This window comes from Panthera leo, chromosome B4, assembly GCF_018350215.1.
Source record: "Panthera leo isolate Ple1 chromosome B4, P.leo_Ple1_pat1.1, whole genome shotgun sequence".
NCBI classification, from domain to species: domain Eukaryota; kingdom Metazoa; phylum Chordata; class Mammalia; order Carnivora; family Felidae; genus Panthera; species Panthera leo.
Genome location: NC_056685.1, coordinates 134455887 through 134472718, shown reverse-complemented (window position 1 = coordinate 134472718; position 16832 = coordinate 134455887). Strand labels below are relative to the sequence as shown.

The 16832-nt window shown below is 42.8% G+C and overlaps 1 protein-coding gene across 6 annotated transcripts in view; it reads right to left on the bottom strand.

Moving 5' to 3' along the window:
* Positions 1-2288: 2288 nt before the first annotated feature.
* WBP2NL (WBP2 N-terminal like) overlaps positions 2289-16832 on the bottom strand; it is a 30507-nt gene continuing 15963 nt past the window's right edge. For 3 of the 6 annotated variants that reach the window (XM_042947984.1, XM_042947989.1, XM_042947988.1), the window contains exons 6-8: positions 14083-14588; positions 3504-3574; positions 2289-2549 (exon numbers count right to left, since the gene is read on the bottom strand). In XM_042947984.1, the coding sequence (XP_042803918.1) occupies positions 14149-14588 (440 nt within the window). In that variant the 3' untranslated portion in view covers positions 2289-2549; positions 3504-3574; positions 14083-14148. Of the gene's footprint in view, positions 2575-3503; positions 3575-9961; positions 10186-14082; positions 14589-16832 lie in introns of those variants that run through there. The other 3 variants (XM_042947985.1, XM_042947986.1, XM_042947987.1) reach the window with 3 other exon arrangements.

Below are 16832 nucleotides of genomic sequence, written 5' to 3'. Positions count from 1 at the left end.
GCTTTATGTTTGATATGGTTAGGAGCTAGACTGTGTTTGCTGTTTGCTTTGGCTGTAGGTATTAAAGGTAAATTTCCTCTGGTGTTCTTGTTTTTATCTCCCCTGTTATCTTTGTATTTATTTCCCTAGAGACTTTCAAAATATGGCCTGAGATATGCAGTTCTTTCATTTGTAGTCTCCTGTTATGATGCAGGGGCCCTACTGATGTGGTAGTAAGGTATTGGGGGAAGGGAAGCATTCTATAGTCCTATGATCAGGTGTCAGTCTTTTTTGTTTTTTAATGTTTATTTTTGAGAGAGAGGGACAGAGCATGAGTGGGGAAGGGACAGAGGGAGAGAGACACAGAATCCAAAGCAGGCTCCAGGCTCTGCGCTGTCAGCTTAACTGAGGTGCCACCCTGGGTGCTACCTAGGCGTCCCTAAATTTCAGTCTTTTAAGGAACCCATGGGCTTTGACCACAAGTGCTCCCCAGTTGCTGGTTTTCCCCACCCCCTTAGTCAAGGCAGAAAGGTTAAAGGACTGGACTTAGGTATTTCCTTTCCCTGGGTCAGTTAGGCTCTGGTTAATTAGTTTCTCTTGAGGGCAGTCCATGTTAAGAAAAACATAATGCTTTGGGTTGCTTTTGATATAGCTAATTTTCTATTCTCCCTGCTGGCAGCACACAAGGATTTTTCTTCACTCTTTACTGTAAGGGACCTGGAGGGCTCCTGGAGGTAAAACTCACAAAAATGTCAGGGTCCTCCTAAAACTAGGCCCTCCTGAAAATTTTAACTCTCAAGTTTGTCTACACAGAGCCTCCAGCAATTCATCAATTACTGTTAAGTCTTCCCACCCAGGTACTGGCTCCATCACTGGGGTTCCTTACCTGAGCTTTTGCTTTTGGTAAGTTGTGACTATTTGTGTCCACCTGTCTCTCCAATTTTGCAGGTGGCCCTCTGCCCTAGGACTTCCATTTTCTTTTTTTTTTTTAAATTTTTTTTTTTTTTCAACGTTTTTTTATTTATTTTTGGGACAGAGAGAGACAGAGCATGAACGGGGGAGGGGCAGAGAGAGAGGGAGACACACAGAATTGGAAACAGGCTCCAGGCTCCGAGCCATCAGCCCAGAGCCTGACGCGGGGCTCGAACTCACAGACCGCGAGATCGTGACCTGGCTGAAGTCGGACGCTTAACCGACTGCGCCACCCAGGCGCCCCAGGACTTCCATTTTCTGATGGAACTAAGAAGATGTGTGGTTTGTTCAGCTTTTTTTGTTGTTGTGAAGATGGGAGTGTTGACTTCCAAGCCTCTTCCATGCTAGACCAGAAAACCTTGGTCTCCTATTTAAGAATCAATCTATGAAGTGGATTTTCAGGCAAGAAATTTGCACAAGGGCACAACTGGTCTCCTTACTAAGACTAGACCACATGCCCAGACCAAGGGCTTTCCCAGTTGGGGCATCCTCTTCTCCACGAAGCCTACAAGACAACCTTAGGCTGAACGGAACCTCTCACCTAAACCCCGTGCAAACCTCTATCATTGCACTTTTGTCAGGAATTAAGAGTGTCTTTCGTATTCATCATCAGGTAAAAGCCAAGGGTCTAATGCCAGCCATAGGTTCAAGGGAGAACCTAAGCTTGAGTAGAAATATTTCTAAAATAGTTCTCAAATTGAGATACATCAAGGCCCACACAGGGGAAAGTAAGACCATCAGAACAAGCTTAGAGATCCAGACAACCTCCCCAGGAGGACCACACAGAGGGTAGAGTACTTATCTGCTGCTGTCCTGTATTTTAGGGGTGGGTGGGGTCCAGGACAGGGTGGACACTGACAAAGCATAATAAAACCATCTATTGCTGGAGCAGTCTTAGTGCGCCTCAAGATCAGGACGTGTCAGATTCCTCTGAACACGGGGCTGGCATAAAGCAACCTCAATAAGCATGTGGCCTGGACTGATCCTTAGAAAGCCCGGAACCCAAAATTGGGCAGCACGACGAACAAGGGGTCAGCCCACAGCTCTTACATCATTCTATCCCTGTCCCCTTTCCATGGAGAGTCAGAGAGCAGGCTCCCCAGCTTAGGCAAGTACTCCATCAAGGGGATTCAGAGATATCTTCACTAAGACGATCTATCTGTCTCGGAACCAGACAATGTACTGCTGAAGCAGGACAAGCGCAGAGCCCAGCCAGGAAGCTGAGAAGTCTAGGTATGTCCAAGCTGCCTACTGGGGTGGTACCAAGGCCCCAGCGCCAGGCAGTGCATATCTCAGATGCCCTCAGAAACAGAGAGACCAAGGGCGTGCCACAGGTATTGCGACAGCAAGCAGACTTTAATCGAGGGTGTAAAGCCAGGGTGACCCCAGCCTCTTCGGTTACACTAGCTTCTCCTTTCTCCTCAGGACATAGGCAGGAAGGACGCCTGTTTTCTACCGAAAACCTAGAAATCAGTCTCCATCCCCAAGCTGTATGACGTGGGCGGATTCGGATCTCTCTCACTCTGGTTGGCTGTTTTCAAGCATTTTCCTTCCTTGAGAACAGGATTCTTCTCAGGTTCATCTATGTCTTGAGCCACCTTGGAATTAAGCTGCCTTTTCACTCTTCCACAGAGATCAGAATGGCCAGCTCCCTCACCCCTTTTACCCTTCAAATCTTCACTCGGACATTACCTACTTGACAAGGCTCTGCCACAGTCTTCTCCCTCTGCCAACCCCCCGGCATTCCCAATCTCCTGCACTTTGTTCTGTATGTTTTCGTAACTCTTATCAAGTTCTCTGTTTTTGCTCTTTCTGCAGTTTGTGTATGATATGCCTAGTTACATCACATAACCTATATATTGACTGTATCTTAATATCACTAGAATGTGATCTCCATAAGAGCAGGGACTTTTGTGTGGTCACTGATATCCCAAGTGCACAGAAATAGGACACAAACGGCATTCAGTAAATGAGTGTATGTCGATGAGGAGCGAAACCTAGGCTTATCTCCTGCCCCGTCACTTCTTAGCCCGCTGTGTGCCTTAGGCAGTTTGTTTCCCTCTCTGCCCCAGTTTCTCAATCTATGAGATTGGGGTCCGTGCACTCACCTTGCTGGATTATGCCCGTGAAATGCCTGACAGGGTGCTTGGCATGAGCATATGGTTAACAAATGGGCTGGCCCATTGATGTAATTACTGCCCCTCTCAAACTCTTCACTTTCCGTGTTATAAGGACCCTTTGCTCAGAGGCATCACTAAGGCAGCTGATGTGATGAGGGGTTTGTGATGAGGGCACAAGGCCAAGAAAAACTCAAAGGTCCCAGGATTCCCTCTTTCCTGTACCAGCTTAGCTGACTTGAGGGCAGCTAGCCTCAGGCCCTCCAACCCCCACCCCCAGTTACATGGCAGCAAAGGATCTGGAACCAATCTTCTGGTCCTGTGAGAAATCTGAGCCCTCTTTGACCTACTATACCATATCTGATACAGTTGATTTTCTAAGCCCTCTGACCACCAGGGATCAAGCCCACAACAAGAATGGGACTCAGCGCTCACCAGGACCCCACAGATGTGCAGACAGGATCAGGCCACCACATGCACAGGAAACGCTTCCGACTGCCTGGCACCTGTGGGATGAAAAGAGGATGCTAGGGAGTGGGTTCCTCCGTCAGAGGTTAGGGTCGCAGGCTCTGGAATCAGCCTGAGTTCATGGCCTGCCTCCACCACTCAGTAATTGTGGATTCTGTGGTTTCCTAAGGTCTCCAAGCTTTAGTATGCTTAGCTGTAAAATGAAGGCATTAAAAGTGCCCACTTGACTGGAATGCTAGGGAGACTAAGTGAGATATGTTCATAAAGTACCTTAGCACATTGCCTAGCACCCAGCTTTAGTAATGATGTTTATTCACTTTCAAAGGCCTTTAAACACCAGGTGAGTTCTATGGAACCACCTTGCCAGTGGTGGCTTTGGCCAGTAGGAACCATGTAAACCATGGCTGTGAGCTAGGTAGAGGTGAAACATAATCATGCCTTCAGGACTGTTCAACTCAACCAGCCAGAGAAGGGGCAGCTTCCTCTAAAATCTGAAATGCGAATCCTCTCTAACAGCCTGCCAAATGAAACTTATTCTGCAAATTATAATCTTCAACTTGTGGCCAGAACTTGGTGGAGTATATATGTGTTATAAGTGTATATCATAAATCAAGAAACACAATGTATTCACATCTTTATTCCCTCAACAAATGTTTACTAGACACATGCTCTGTGCAGTGCTTTCTGCTAGGTGTCCTGCAATGGGATACAGTCTCTGTTCTCAAGGAGCTCACAGGCCATGGGGGAGACGGGCACACAAACAATCTCAATAGGTTTGGCACAGTTTTTCACCAGAAACAATACAAGCTCAGTAGAAGGGCAATTACTCTGGAAGAGGAGATGAGAAAAAGCTTCTCAAAAGAAAGAACTTCTGGGCTATTTTGAAAGATGACTAAAACACAGTGGGGAGGAAGGCATAGAGGCAGAGGCCATGTCCAGTTCAGTGTCTGCATTTTGTTCTGCTCAGCTGGATCACATAGCTGGAGAGGTCACTGGAAGGGCCAGACCACGCAGGTCCTTAAATACTAAGGAGCATAATGTGATCCATGTATACAGTAAACCAGGACTTTGGACTTAATCCTGAAGGTTGCAAGGAACCACTGCACAATTTATAAGCAAGGTAGAACCTAGCATATTAATTTATCCTTCACGTTTAAAATGAGAAACACACAGTACACAGGCATGTAGCACAAAATCGAAAGATCCAAAAGGGTTTAGAGTGGGAAAAATTCATCCTCTCTCTCAGTCCTTTCCCCCAGCCATGCAGCTCCCTCGCCCTGAGACAACTCCTGCTAACGGGGTCCTGTGGAGACGAGGCTCCATCACTCTGGCATGTGCGGAAGATGGTGGCAAAGTAAACATGCTGTTTTGTGGCGCCTTTTTTTTCCATTTATTATCTTTTGGAGCTTAATCCCTATTAATACATTTCCAGTTACCACATTTTTTTAAATTGCCCAGTGAGAGATATTTAGATTGTTTTAGGTTAGCATTTCAGAAGGTGCCCGCCCTCGGGCCGGGACCTAGAGAAGGGAAGAGAATCGTAGGTGGCACAGCCCTCTGCCCTCCCCGTCTTCCTCCTTGGAGGCGGGCACAAGACTGGAGGCGGTCAGCTGTCCTGACCATCCTGGCCAACACACTAGGGATATCAGGGTTGGCAGACTAGAAGGTATAAGGAGCTGAGCCTCGAATGATGTGGTTGAGTTGCAGCACCTATCTGGGTCTGCCCGCCTCCTGAAATATTGTTATGTCAGGAAAATTAGCTCCTATTTATTTAAAACAGTGTAGTTGCTTTACCTGTAGCTGACTGCACTCCGAATTGAGAGAGGAGTTTCCTTCCCTCTTCCCTTTCCTTTTTTAATCCTGCTTTTCAGAGATTCCACATAGAGGGGAACCCAATGAGGAAGGCCAGGGACCTAGTTTTATAACTGTATTAATCATATCTTTTATTTTCCGTATTCTGATACTAGGACATCTGGGGACTTGCAACCCCTAAAGGGACTGGCCCTTTCAGGGTTAGCCAATTTCTTTCTTCTTTTTTAAAAATTTTTAATTAAAAAAAAAATGTTTTTAATGTTTATTTACTTTTGAGAGAGAGAGAGAGAGCAGAGGAGGGGCAGAGAGAGAGAGAGACTCAGAATCTGAAGCAGGCTCCGGGCTGTCAGCACAGAGCCCGACATGGGGCTTGAACTCCCAAACCTTGAGATCACGACCTGAGCTGAAGTCGACGCTTAACCGACTGAGCCACCCAGGCACCCCTGGGTTAGCCAACTTCTAAAGATGGTAAGCAACCTGCCAGTGAATGTGTCTTTCAAAAGGAGACCAACCATTCTGGGGCCATTCCCCCAACCACCTCTCTCTCTCTCTTTTTTTTTTTTTTTGATATATGGATTGCTCCTTTATTTGTTTGATTCAAGCTTTTATTTAAATTCTAGTTAGTCAACATATAGTGTTATATTGGTTTCAAAAGTAGAATTTAGTGATTCATCACTTACATAGAACACCCAGTGCTCATCATAATAAGTGCCCTCCTTAATGCCCATCACCCATCTAGCCCATCCCCCACCGACCTCCCTCCGTCAACCCTCCATTTCTTCTCTATAGTAAGAGTCTCTTATGGCTTACTTTCTTCTCTTTTTTTCTTCCTTCCCATATGTTCATCTGTTTTGTTTCTTAAATTCCACGTGAATGAAATCATATGGTATTTGTCTTCCTCTGACTTATTTCACTTAGCATAATACATTCCTGCTCCAACCACCTCTTTTATCAGGCTCCACCTGCTCTAATCACCCCCAAGCCAGGTACTAAACAACCAGGGACAGCCTCTATGCCCCCAAGCCCACTGACATTATTCAAACTATGCAATCCTAAACCTGCTTACCCTGCCTCACCTGTTCCTTCCCATGGAGACCACAATAAAGGCTGTGACAGTTTCCCCCTTGTCCCTGGTGCTTCCCTGTGTGGCCCTCATGGCGTGGCACGCCCTTGCCTTCAGATCTATAAGTATAACAAACTACCTTTTCGATGGCAGCTGTCTCCTGATTGGTTGGCCTTACCATACCTGAACAGTAATAAAACCTATATTAAAACCAGGAACTCTTTTCCCTGGATCCTCCAGAAGAGTGGCAGAGTGAGGCAATTACTAACAACGAGTTCCTTTCTTGCCCTAAAGCTCTAAACAGTAAGTTCTTAGAAAACAGGGACTATATTTGAAACAACTCTGTCTCCTCTCTACAGCACTGGAAGTAATGCCTCACATCAAATAATGACCCAATAATGGTCCTCGGAGAACTCACAGTTCCGGGCAAAGACAGACATATAAACCAGCAATGAAAATTACTCTGTAAATGCTCTCTAATGGAGTCGCGCACAAAATAGAGTGGGACAAAGGAAGAAATAACATCTGAATTTGGTTGGGAAATGCAGGAAGGTTTCAAAGAGCATGTGGGTTGGGACTCAGCAGATGACTAGGACTCGGCCAGGAGGCCAAAAGGAGAACAGTATTGCAGTAGGGAGAGGGGTAAATAGAAAGCATTCCAGACACAGACATGGTGAAAGAGGAGAGCAAGATGCATTCTGGTAACTTGTCTCCAAGATGACCGTTACCTCTTTCTGAGATGGAGGATAAAACTGTCCTTGTTTTTTGTCACAACTCAAAAATCTAGCTCCAGGGGCCTCAGCTATGGCACTCAAAGATTTGTCAAATGAGTACTTAGAACCTAAATGGAATGTAAGAACTATGTTCAATATTAGTAATTATTTATTAATACCCAGTCCAATTAATACTGTCTTAAGTTTAATAAAAAAAAGCCGATTACTAAATATTACACAAGTTTTTAACTATTAACTATTAAATACATATCGAGACTAATCAAACTGCTGGTCAAATCTCTCCCTTAGACAGAATCCCTTCTTCTGGAGTCATTTGGGGACCTTCAAAAACAAGTTTATTCTCTAAGAGTCCATGGTTGAGTGTGCTACACCAACTCCCCTCTCCTAAAGGTGCTCCAGGTAAAGGTTGGGATGGTTGCCACATGTTTTACTTTCTACTAGATGACTAGGTAACCTGTACAGTGTGAATTTGAATTGGGTGTTTACATTCTATACATAGTCACACATACATAGTTTCAAGCAAGCAACCCGGCAGTGGGCAAGAAAAATCAAGTCAACACGAAGGCAAAGGCTCTCTAGTATCTCTGTGGAAACCCAGATCCTGAGATTGGGATTAGGATGGTTGCTCAAGAAGTAGAGGGGATGGAGGCAGGAGAATCTGAGAGGTTGGGGAAGGAACTGGCGGTCCTCTCAAGGAGTAGGCATTGGGGTCCTGCTCCCCAGTGCTCAGGGGTGTGGAGTCGGATCTCTGACAGCTAGCTTCCAGGCCCCACCTAAGATTCTGGGGGCATAAGGAAGCAACCCAGCTACCAGACTTGATGTGACTGCCTGGACTGGGCGGTAGCTGTTTCAGAAGTAATCTGATGCCTAGAAGGGCCTTCTTGGCATCTTGATGCCACATAAGATCTGGATAACTTTGCATAATCTTGGGAGTTTGGGGGAGCCCACCAGCAAGGCAGATGGTGGGGGGGGGGTCTGGATAACAGAATTAAAAGAAAACAACGACATGCAGTATTTCCTGCATATATTAATCTATAGGTTGAAAAATCCCACCAACTACACATTTTCCCCTTGATTCCTCAGGACAGTCAAGCCCGAAGTTTCTGCAGGCTGGCAAGCGTCCACCAATCTAGGAAAAAGAGTATTTGGGTGCTTGTTTTGTGGGTCCACTATCAGTCCAGAGATAAAAGGTCTTCTTCTTTTCCTTTCCTATTCCTAATAGGAAATGAGGAGGCAAAGTACAGAAAGCAAGAGCAGATTCTGTATTGCAGCTGGGGAAGAGACAGGAAGAAGATGAATCCACCGGCTCAGGGATGAATCAGGAAGGAAGCATCCAAAATGTCAATGGGGACCCGAATGACCCAGCATTAGTGCTTTCAGCACATAACAGGCTTAGCTGAACTCTCGCTGGATTTGTCCTAAGCAGAGCAAAACCGGATCCCTGTGAGTACACACGACCCAAAGCTCTCCTTATAGGATGCGCTTGTTATAGAAGGAGTCTGACTCTCTGCATCAGGCAGTGGGAGCTAAGAGTAGGTGTGCCATACAGCCCCCAGTGGGTCCAACCTCGGGCTCTGCTTGGTCCCACCTCTATACAGTTACCACCTTTGGTTGTATTCCAGCAGCCTGGTGAAACAGGTGAACAAGTTCCCTTTGCAGGGGAGTCCACTTTCAGGAGACTTGGACCTGCTTACCCTTCTAGGTTGTTGGACCTCATTTCAAATCTACCTGGTACATGTATGGCTAGAATGAAGAGCAGAAGAGAAAGTCTACTTGCTACCCTTTTAGAATTCCAATCCCAGAATATGCCTGTTAGACGTCAGTTATTTAGAGAACTATTCCAGCATAAAAGAGGCCTCACTCCTTGCCCCTATTCCCAACTCACCATCACATTCCAGCACAAACCGAAAAGCTGAATGAGGGGAACTTTATTCCTGCTCTGGTTTGGAGAATCTCTCCCTCTTCCTCTCCTTGTCACTTCTGCCCATGTAGAGAGGTTTAGAAGTGAGAAAAGAAGAAACTCTTAAAAGAAAAAAAATCCTCATCACTTCCCTCAAAAATTTTTAAGAGAAAGAGATCTGGGGCCTGTGACCCATGTTTAAGATCCATATGGTCTGAGGCACCTGGGTGGCTCAGTTGGTTGAGCATCTGACTCTTGACTTCTGCTCAGGTCACGATCTCACATTCGTGGGATTGAGCCCCACGTCTGGCTCTGCACTGACAGTGAAGAACCCGCTTGGGATTCTCTCTCTCTCCCTCTCTCTCTTTCTGCCCCTCCCTTGCGGTCTCTTTCTAAACAAACAAACAAACAAACAAACAAACAAACATTAAAAAAAGATCCATATGGTCTGAATTCTCTGTTTGGAATCTTTAGAAAAGGGTTATACCTATGTTTTCTCTTTTTACTTCTTCCCTGAATGGTTATCTGGACATACCAGCAGTCCCTGTACCACTGACACTCCAGTGTCCCAGACCCATGACTCTGTGCCGGTAATTTCTAATAGGAATGCGTAGCTACTTTCTATATTATCATGTGCCTTCTTCAAGAAGATCTGTTCTCTACACACTGGACATGAAGCTCTTTTTCTCGGAAGGGGAAGAAGAATGGTCCTTGACTCGTCTCATTGTTGGGAAGAGTTTTAAGGGCAGCATATCCCAGACACTTAACAGTTCATTTTAATTCTAATATCCACTCATTCCACAAAGTGTTTCCCAAAGTTTGTTCCACTAAATAATAGTTTTTCCAAAATGTTTAGTGAATAAAATAGACTAAGGTCAAATAATTTTGAAAAAATATGTGTATTTTGAAAATGTCTCCCTCTTAGAGATTTATGTTCACTAGTATATTCAAGGTGCTGAGAAGTCATGAGGTAAAGAAATCTGTTTACCTGGCTTTTTCAAATATATTTGACTCAATAACCACCTTTTCCACATAAGACCCATTAACATCCACCAACTTCCTTAGGAAAAGCTGTCCTTGACAACATAGGAGCATCTGGTTTCCTAATTGTTACAATGAGGATCAATCAATAACTCTAACCTGTTTCAAGGAAATAATCCAAAATTTAAAAAAAAAAAGCTCTATATAAGAGAAGTTAATCACAATGTTGTTTGTAATAGCAAAAACCTGGAAACAACTAAAATATTTTAAAATAGGGATTGAGAAAATATGTAATGGTGCAGCCATGTAGCCACTAACAATATTTATGAATAATTCTTTTTTTTTTAATTGTTTTTAAACGTTTATTTATTTTTGAGACAGAGAGAGACAGAGCATGAACGGGGGAGGGGCAGAGAGAGAGGGAGACACAGAATCAGAAGCAGGCTCCAGGCTCTGAGCCATCAGCCCAGAGCCCAACGCGGGGCTCAAACTCACGGACCACGAGATCGTGACCTGAGCTGAAGTTGGACACCCAACCGACTGAACCACCCAGGCGCCCCTTTATGAATAATTCTTAAAAACCTATGAAACTCATCTAACTATACATTAAGTATATTCAATTTTTAATATATCAATTATACCTCAAAGCTGTGGGGTTTTTTAATTCTTTTTTTAATGTTTACTTATTTTTGAGAGAGGAAGAGAGACAAAGCATGAGTACGGAAGGGACAAAGAGACAGGGAGACACAGAATCCCAAACAGGCTCCAGGCTGGAGCCTGTTTGGGATTCTGTGTCTCCCTGTCTCTCTCTCTCTGCCCCTCCCCAACTCATGCTCTGTTTCTCCTAAAAAATAAACATTAAAAATATTGTTTAATTTAATAAATAAATAAATAAATAAATAAATAAATAAATAAATAAAAGTTATGAAAATGTAAAGTGTCAGGTGAAACACTTGTATATACAACATATTCTCAACTACACACAAAATATTCATAGAAAAAATATATGATTTAAATGTCTTCTGGGTCTGGTAATATTATACACTAGAGCTTCTAAAACCTTTTGGTATATAGTATCTAAAAACACTTGATATAATATTTTTAAGGCCTCCTTTTAGGCGGCTTGATGAGCCTGTAAGAAAGCAAGGAAAGGCCAATGAAATTAGGAAGTCGGTCAAGGTAGCAGAATAGTGAGTTTTTAAGAGGCTGACAACCTCAGAATAGTCTAAAGTAGTCCAGAATGATAGTTCTTGGCAGGGAAGGCATTGACCCCCAGGGGGCAATTATGAAATAACTGGGGGATTTTTGGTTATCACAATTAGAGGCCACTGTTGGTATCTGACAGGTGAGGGGTCAAGGATGCTAGACGTCCCGAAAAGTACAGGGCAGTTCCTCACAACAAAGAATCGTCCTACACTCCTTCATGATTTTCAAATGAATCTCTGGCCATCGATGTAGGTGAAACACATGCTTATAATCATTTGAGCCTAGAGCCTAACCCTGCATTACATGATTTTAATACATGCAGAACTTTTCAGGAATTCAACCACTGTGTAAATCAAGGGAAAACGAAACTTTGTTTTATTTGGAAATTTGTCAAGGATTGTTCATCATTTTGGAAAACGACATTGCCAATAGCATTGCCACTATGGTATTCAAGTCACCAATACAACATACATGGATCATTTCTAGTGTTTATGAATTTGGTGAATCTACATACAGGAGGTGAGCACTTGATTACTTTGTTATGTCTTCTAGTACAGTGGAATTTGAACATTTATATATTAAAATACTTAAAAATTTTACTACAAACTAGTTTTATATTATTTCTTTATATCACATTTATGGCATAATTTATTGATTTTGGTTGAAATGGTATGGAATCATATGCAGTTGTCTACAAATTTCATTCTGATGATCTAAAGGAGACATTACAAATTATTTGTTATGGGAGGGGCATGTGGGTGGCTCAGTCCATTGAGCGTCCAGCTCTTGGTTTCAGCTCAGGTCATGATCTCACAGTTCATGAGTTCAAGCCCCGTGTCGGACCCCACACGGACAGTGCAGAGCCTGCTTGGAATTCTGTCTCTCCCTCTCTCTCTCTCCCTCTCTCTCTGCCTTTCCTCTTCTCGCTCTCGCAAAATAAATAAATAAACTTAAAAAAAAAACAAATTATTTGTTATGGGGGCAGTCTGATGGGATTGAAAATCACTGCAGTATATAATCCCTACAACTTGCTTTTCTTATTTTAACAATAAGACAGAATTTTTGCATATTTAGCTTTAAGGCACCATAGTTTATATAAATGCTATTAATGACCACATAGCTTATTTCCAATTTTGTGATGTTAGAAACAATGAATGTAATTAAATCTTCCCACACACATCTTTGTGCACAGGTGCAAGCGTTTCTCAGGAATAGATATTGAGAAGTGAAGCTGCTAAATCAAGAGTAGATATCTTTTACCTTTTAAAAGGCACTGCCAGATCTCTTTCTAAAAATGCATTCAACTTACATTCGCACCAATATTGTATAAAATAACCTTTCCCCACATGTGTTCCTTCCTAACACTTAACTTTTTCTATCTTTTTAATATTTATAAATCTTTGGAGATAAAATTGTTTCTCATGTCAAGTTGCCTTTTCCGAATACTAGTGAAGTTGATTGAACATCTTTTGAAATGTTTCTGAGCCACTCTACTGCCTTGGTTAATTGGGATTTCATATCTTTTGTCCATTTTTAATTTTTGGTTGACTTTTAGTAGTTCTTCATATATTCTAACTATAAATTATTTGTTTAACATGTATGTCGGAGATTAACTTTCTCCTATTCTGTTTTCTATCTTTTAATTGTGGTCATACAGATGTTAAAAATTTTGATATAGTCAAACTTATCACCGTTTTCCTTTATTGCATTATTGGGTTTGATTTTCTTTTTTTTGGGGGGGGTTGATTTTCTTAAAGAAGGCTTTTCTTAATCTAGATATCATTTTCTTTTTGTTTTAATTTTTTTTTTTACATTTATTTATTTTTTGAGAGACATAGAAAGACAGAGCACAAGTTGGGGAGGGGCAGAGAGAGAAGGAGACACAGAATCCGAAGCAGGCTCCAGGCTCCGAGCTGTCAGCACAGAGCCTGATGCGGGGCTCGAACTCAACAAACAGTGAGATCATGACCTGAGCCGAAGTCAGATGCCCAACAAACTGAGCCACCCAGGCACCCCTAGATATCATTTTCAATGGACACATAATATTCCATTATATGGATGTACCATGATTTATGAGATTCTCTCTCACTATTGGAAATTTAGTGATGGGCTGGTCCATCCTTTCACTAATATAAACAATGCTGTGAAAAACAACTGAGTATTCTACTTGACATTTCTTTTTAAACATTTTTTTAAGTTTATTTATTTATTTTGAGAGAGAGTTTGAGCAGGGAAGGGGCAGAGAGAGAGGAAGAGAGAGAAAATCCCAAGCAGGCTCTGTGTTGCCAGCAAAGATCCCAATGAGGGGCTTGAACTCATGAACCATGAGATTATGACCTGAGCCAAAACCAAGAGTCCAACTGCTTAACCAACTGAGCCACCCAGGTACCCCTCAACTTGATATTTTTAACATATTTTCAGGCTTAGCAAACAGCGCAATAAATAATTTCTAGAGGGGGAGGGGAGAAAGGCAGGAAGCCTTTTCCACCCTACATTCAAGGTTTGTTTAAAAATGCAGCCCATCGGGTATCTGAGTGGCTCAGTAGGTTGAGCCTCTGACTTCAGCTCAGGTCATGATCTCACAGCTTCTGAGTTCAAGTCCCCATCTGGCTCTGGATCCTCTGTCTCCCTCTCTCTCTGCCCCTCCCCAGCTCATGTGCATGCTCTCTCTCAATAAATAAACTTAAAAAAAAAAAATTACAATGCAGTCCAATGTCAACCAAATTATTGGGGAATTAGCTCTAATCCTACTTCTTCTTTGGCCCATCTAGTCAAGAGTTGACTCAGCCTCCCCCTAAGACTGCCCTTCCACAGGGCAACACTACGTCAGACACACCTTTAATCACATACCTGAGTCTACCTTCCTATTCTGACTTCGGTTTTCGGGTGCCACTTTGCTTGGCGAGTCTTCAAGGTTTAATTCCTGGAAGATGGTGAATGGCTCTGAGAAGATGAGGCAGGGGGAAGAGAAGCCTCATACCCAGGAGGTTGGATTGCCACAGATTTGCCAGTCCCAGCTCTAATTCCAGCAGGTGAAACTTCATATCCTGGAGGTGGGGCTTGATTTCCAGCCCCTGGGTTTTCACTTCCAGTCGGTAAGGTTTCGTTTCCGGCTGGGAGGGCTCCGTATCCCACAGGCAGGGCTCTGTATGCTCCTGGTGGGGCTCCAGATCCCACAGGTGGGGGTCCGTATCCTGCTGGTGGGGGTCCGTATCCCCATGGCAGGTGTCCATATTCCACCTGTGGGGGTCCATATCCAGCCTGTGGGGGTCCATATCCTGCATGTGGGGGTCCATATCCTGCCTGTGGGGGTCCATATCCTGCCTGTGGGGATCCATAGACAACAAATGGGTATGCTGAGAAGGAAAAAAAATCAGTTACTCATTTTTTAGAGTGGACAAGGAATGGGTAAGAAGGAGAAAGACAAAAAAACTATGCTGAAGCAAACTGACACAGGATGAGAACTCAGGCAGAGTAATGCTAAAGCCAGATCCTTCACCGGGTGAAGGCTTTATCATTTCCTGTTGTGGAGGGATTCAAATTAACATGAAAATATCCCTACAGTTATATCTCTACATTACTTATACTTGTGCTCAGATACATATTTTACTTAATAAATTTTATTTGATTATGAAGAAAGTAATACATGCTCAATGAGGAATATGTATTTGGAAAATAGAGAAAAGATGAAATTTAAAAATTACCTATAATTCCACTATCAAAGACAAAAACTTAGTATTTTGGTATATTTCTTTGTAGGATCTGTTAATATTTTTTATACAATCACAATCATAACAACCATACAACTTTTTATCTGGCTCTTTTTACTTGGCATTATAAAAAAGTCTTTACATTATTAACACTTCATAAATTAAAAGCTGAACAACATTTTATCACATGGATAGGTGCTACGTAATTCCCCTGTTCTAGAAGAGTGCGTCGTTTCCAACTTTCTGATTCATATTACAATAATCATGGGTTGTATTTATTTCCTTGGCTACAGTCCCAAAGTGGTTTAATGAGTCAATGAATGGACAACTGTAGAGTTATTTTGCTGTAATCCATTTTTATGTTTGAGCTAATTAGAAAAAAACTTTAAAAGAACTGTCTTAAAGATGCTCAAAGACTAAAGGAGAATGTGAAGAAAGTCAAGAAAATGATGTATGCACCAAACAGAAATATCAGTAGAAGTGGAAAACTTAACAAGAAACCAAAGCAAAATTCTGGAGCTGAATAGTATGATAGCTGAAAAGAATTCACTAGAGGGGTTCAAATTCAGATTTGAGTAGGCAGATGAATGAATCTGTTAACGTGAAAATAGAACAACAGAAACAGCAGAGATTGAGAAACAGCCAGAAAATATATTGAAGAAGAGTGAACAGAGCTGAAGGACCTGTGGGATGCCATCAAGCAGACCAACATACATGCTGTGGAAGTCCCAGAAGGAGGAGAGAGAGAAAGGGAGAGAGTAAATATCTAAAGAAATGATGACTGTGCACTTCCCAAACTGGATGAAAAACATGAATATAAACATCCAGGAAGCTCAATGAGCTTCAAGTCAGATGAACTCATACACATCCAACCGAGATGCATTCTAATTAAACTTCCAAAAACCAAAGATAAAGAGAGAATCGTGAAATCAGCAAGAGAAAAGTGAATCACCCAGATACAAAGGATCCTCAATAAGACAATTAGCAGGTTGCTCATCAGAAACTTTGGAGGCCAGAAATAAACTGTCAAACAAGAGTCCTCTATTTGCCCAAACTCCTTCAAGAGTAAGGGAGAATGAAGATGTTTCCAGATAAACAAAAGCTGAAGGAGTTCATTACCACCAGACTGGCCCTGCAAGAAGTGCCTCAGGGAGTCCTGCCGGGTGACCTGGAAGCACACCAGACAGAAATTTGAAGCCATATGAAGAAATGAAGATCTCAGTAAAGGTAAATCGCTGGACAATTATAAAAGCTAATATTACTGTTAACAATGGCTTATAATTCCATTTTTCGTTTTCTACATAATGCAAGAGACTAATGCATTTAAAAGAATTATTAGATTATGTTTTTAGGCATGCGACATATAAACACGTCATTCTGTGACATCAGTTAGTATACAAAACAAAAGCCAACAGACATGCATGTCATGCTCCAAGGAGAACCCAAGGAAGGGCCGCATTTGGGGGCCCGTCGGCAGCCTGTTAGGAAACCCTTTGTGGCCCACCAGTAGGCTGTGGACCACATTTGAGAATCACTGTGGACAGGCACAACTGTTAGAGGGTACAGAGCATAAAGCCGGAGTCCTCAGTGAGGTTGAAGGGCATGGCATAAGCATGATGGCTATACGTGTGTGAAGCTGGAAGGGGGAAGTGGGCAAGAGCACACATTTTCTGCTCAGGCTATATGCAGGAAGGGACTGCTCCCACTAATGGAAGTTGCCCAGCTATACTCTGTATGTGTACGTTACGGTTAAAAGTAAGCCTGAAACTGAAGCCCAGTCACTTGCTGACATGCCACTGGGTTTCAATCTAGAAACAAAGTCACGGACTTCCCCATTTTCCAATTTCCTAAACCTCTGCTGTTTCTCCTACAGCAGAGTTGGAAGCAAAC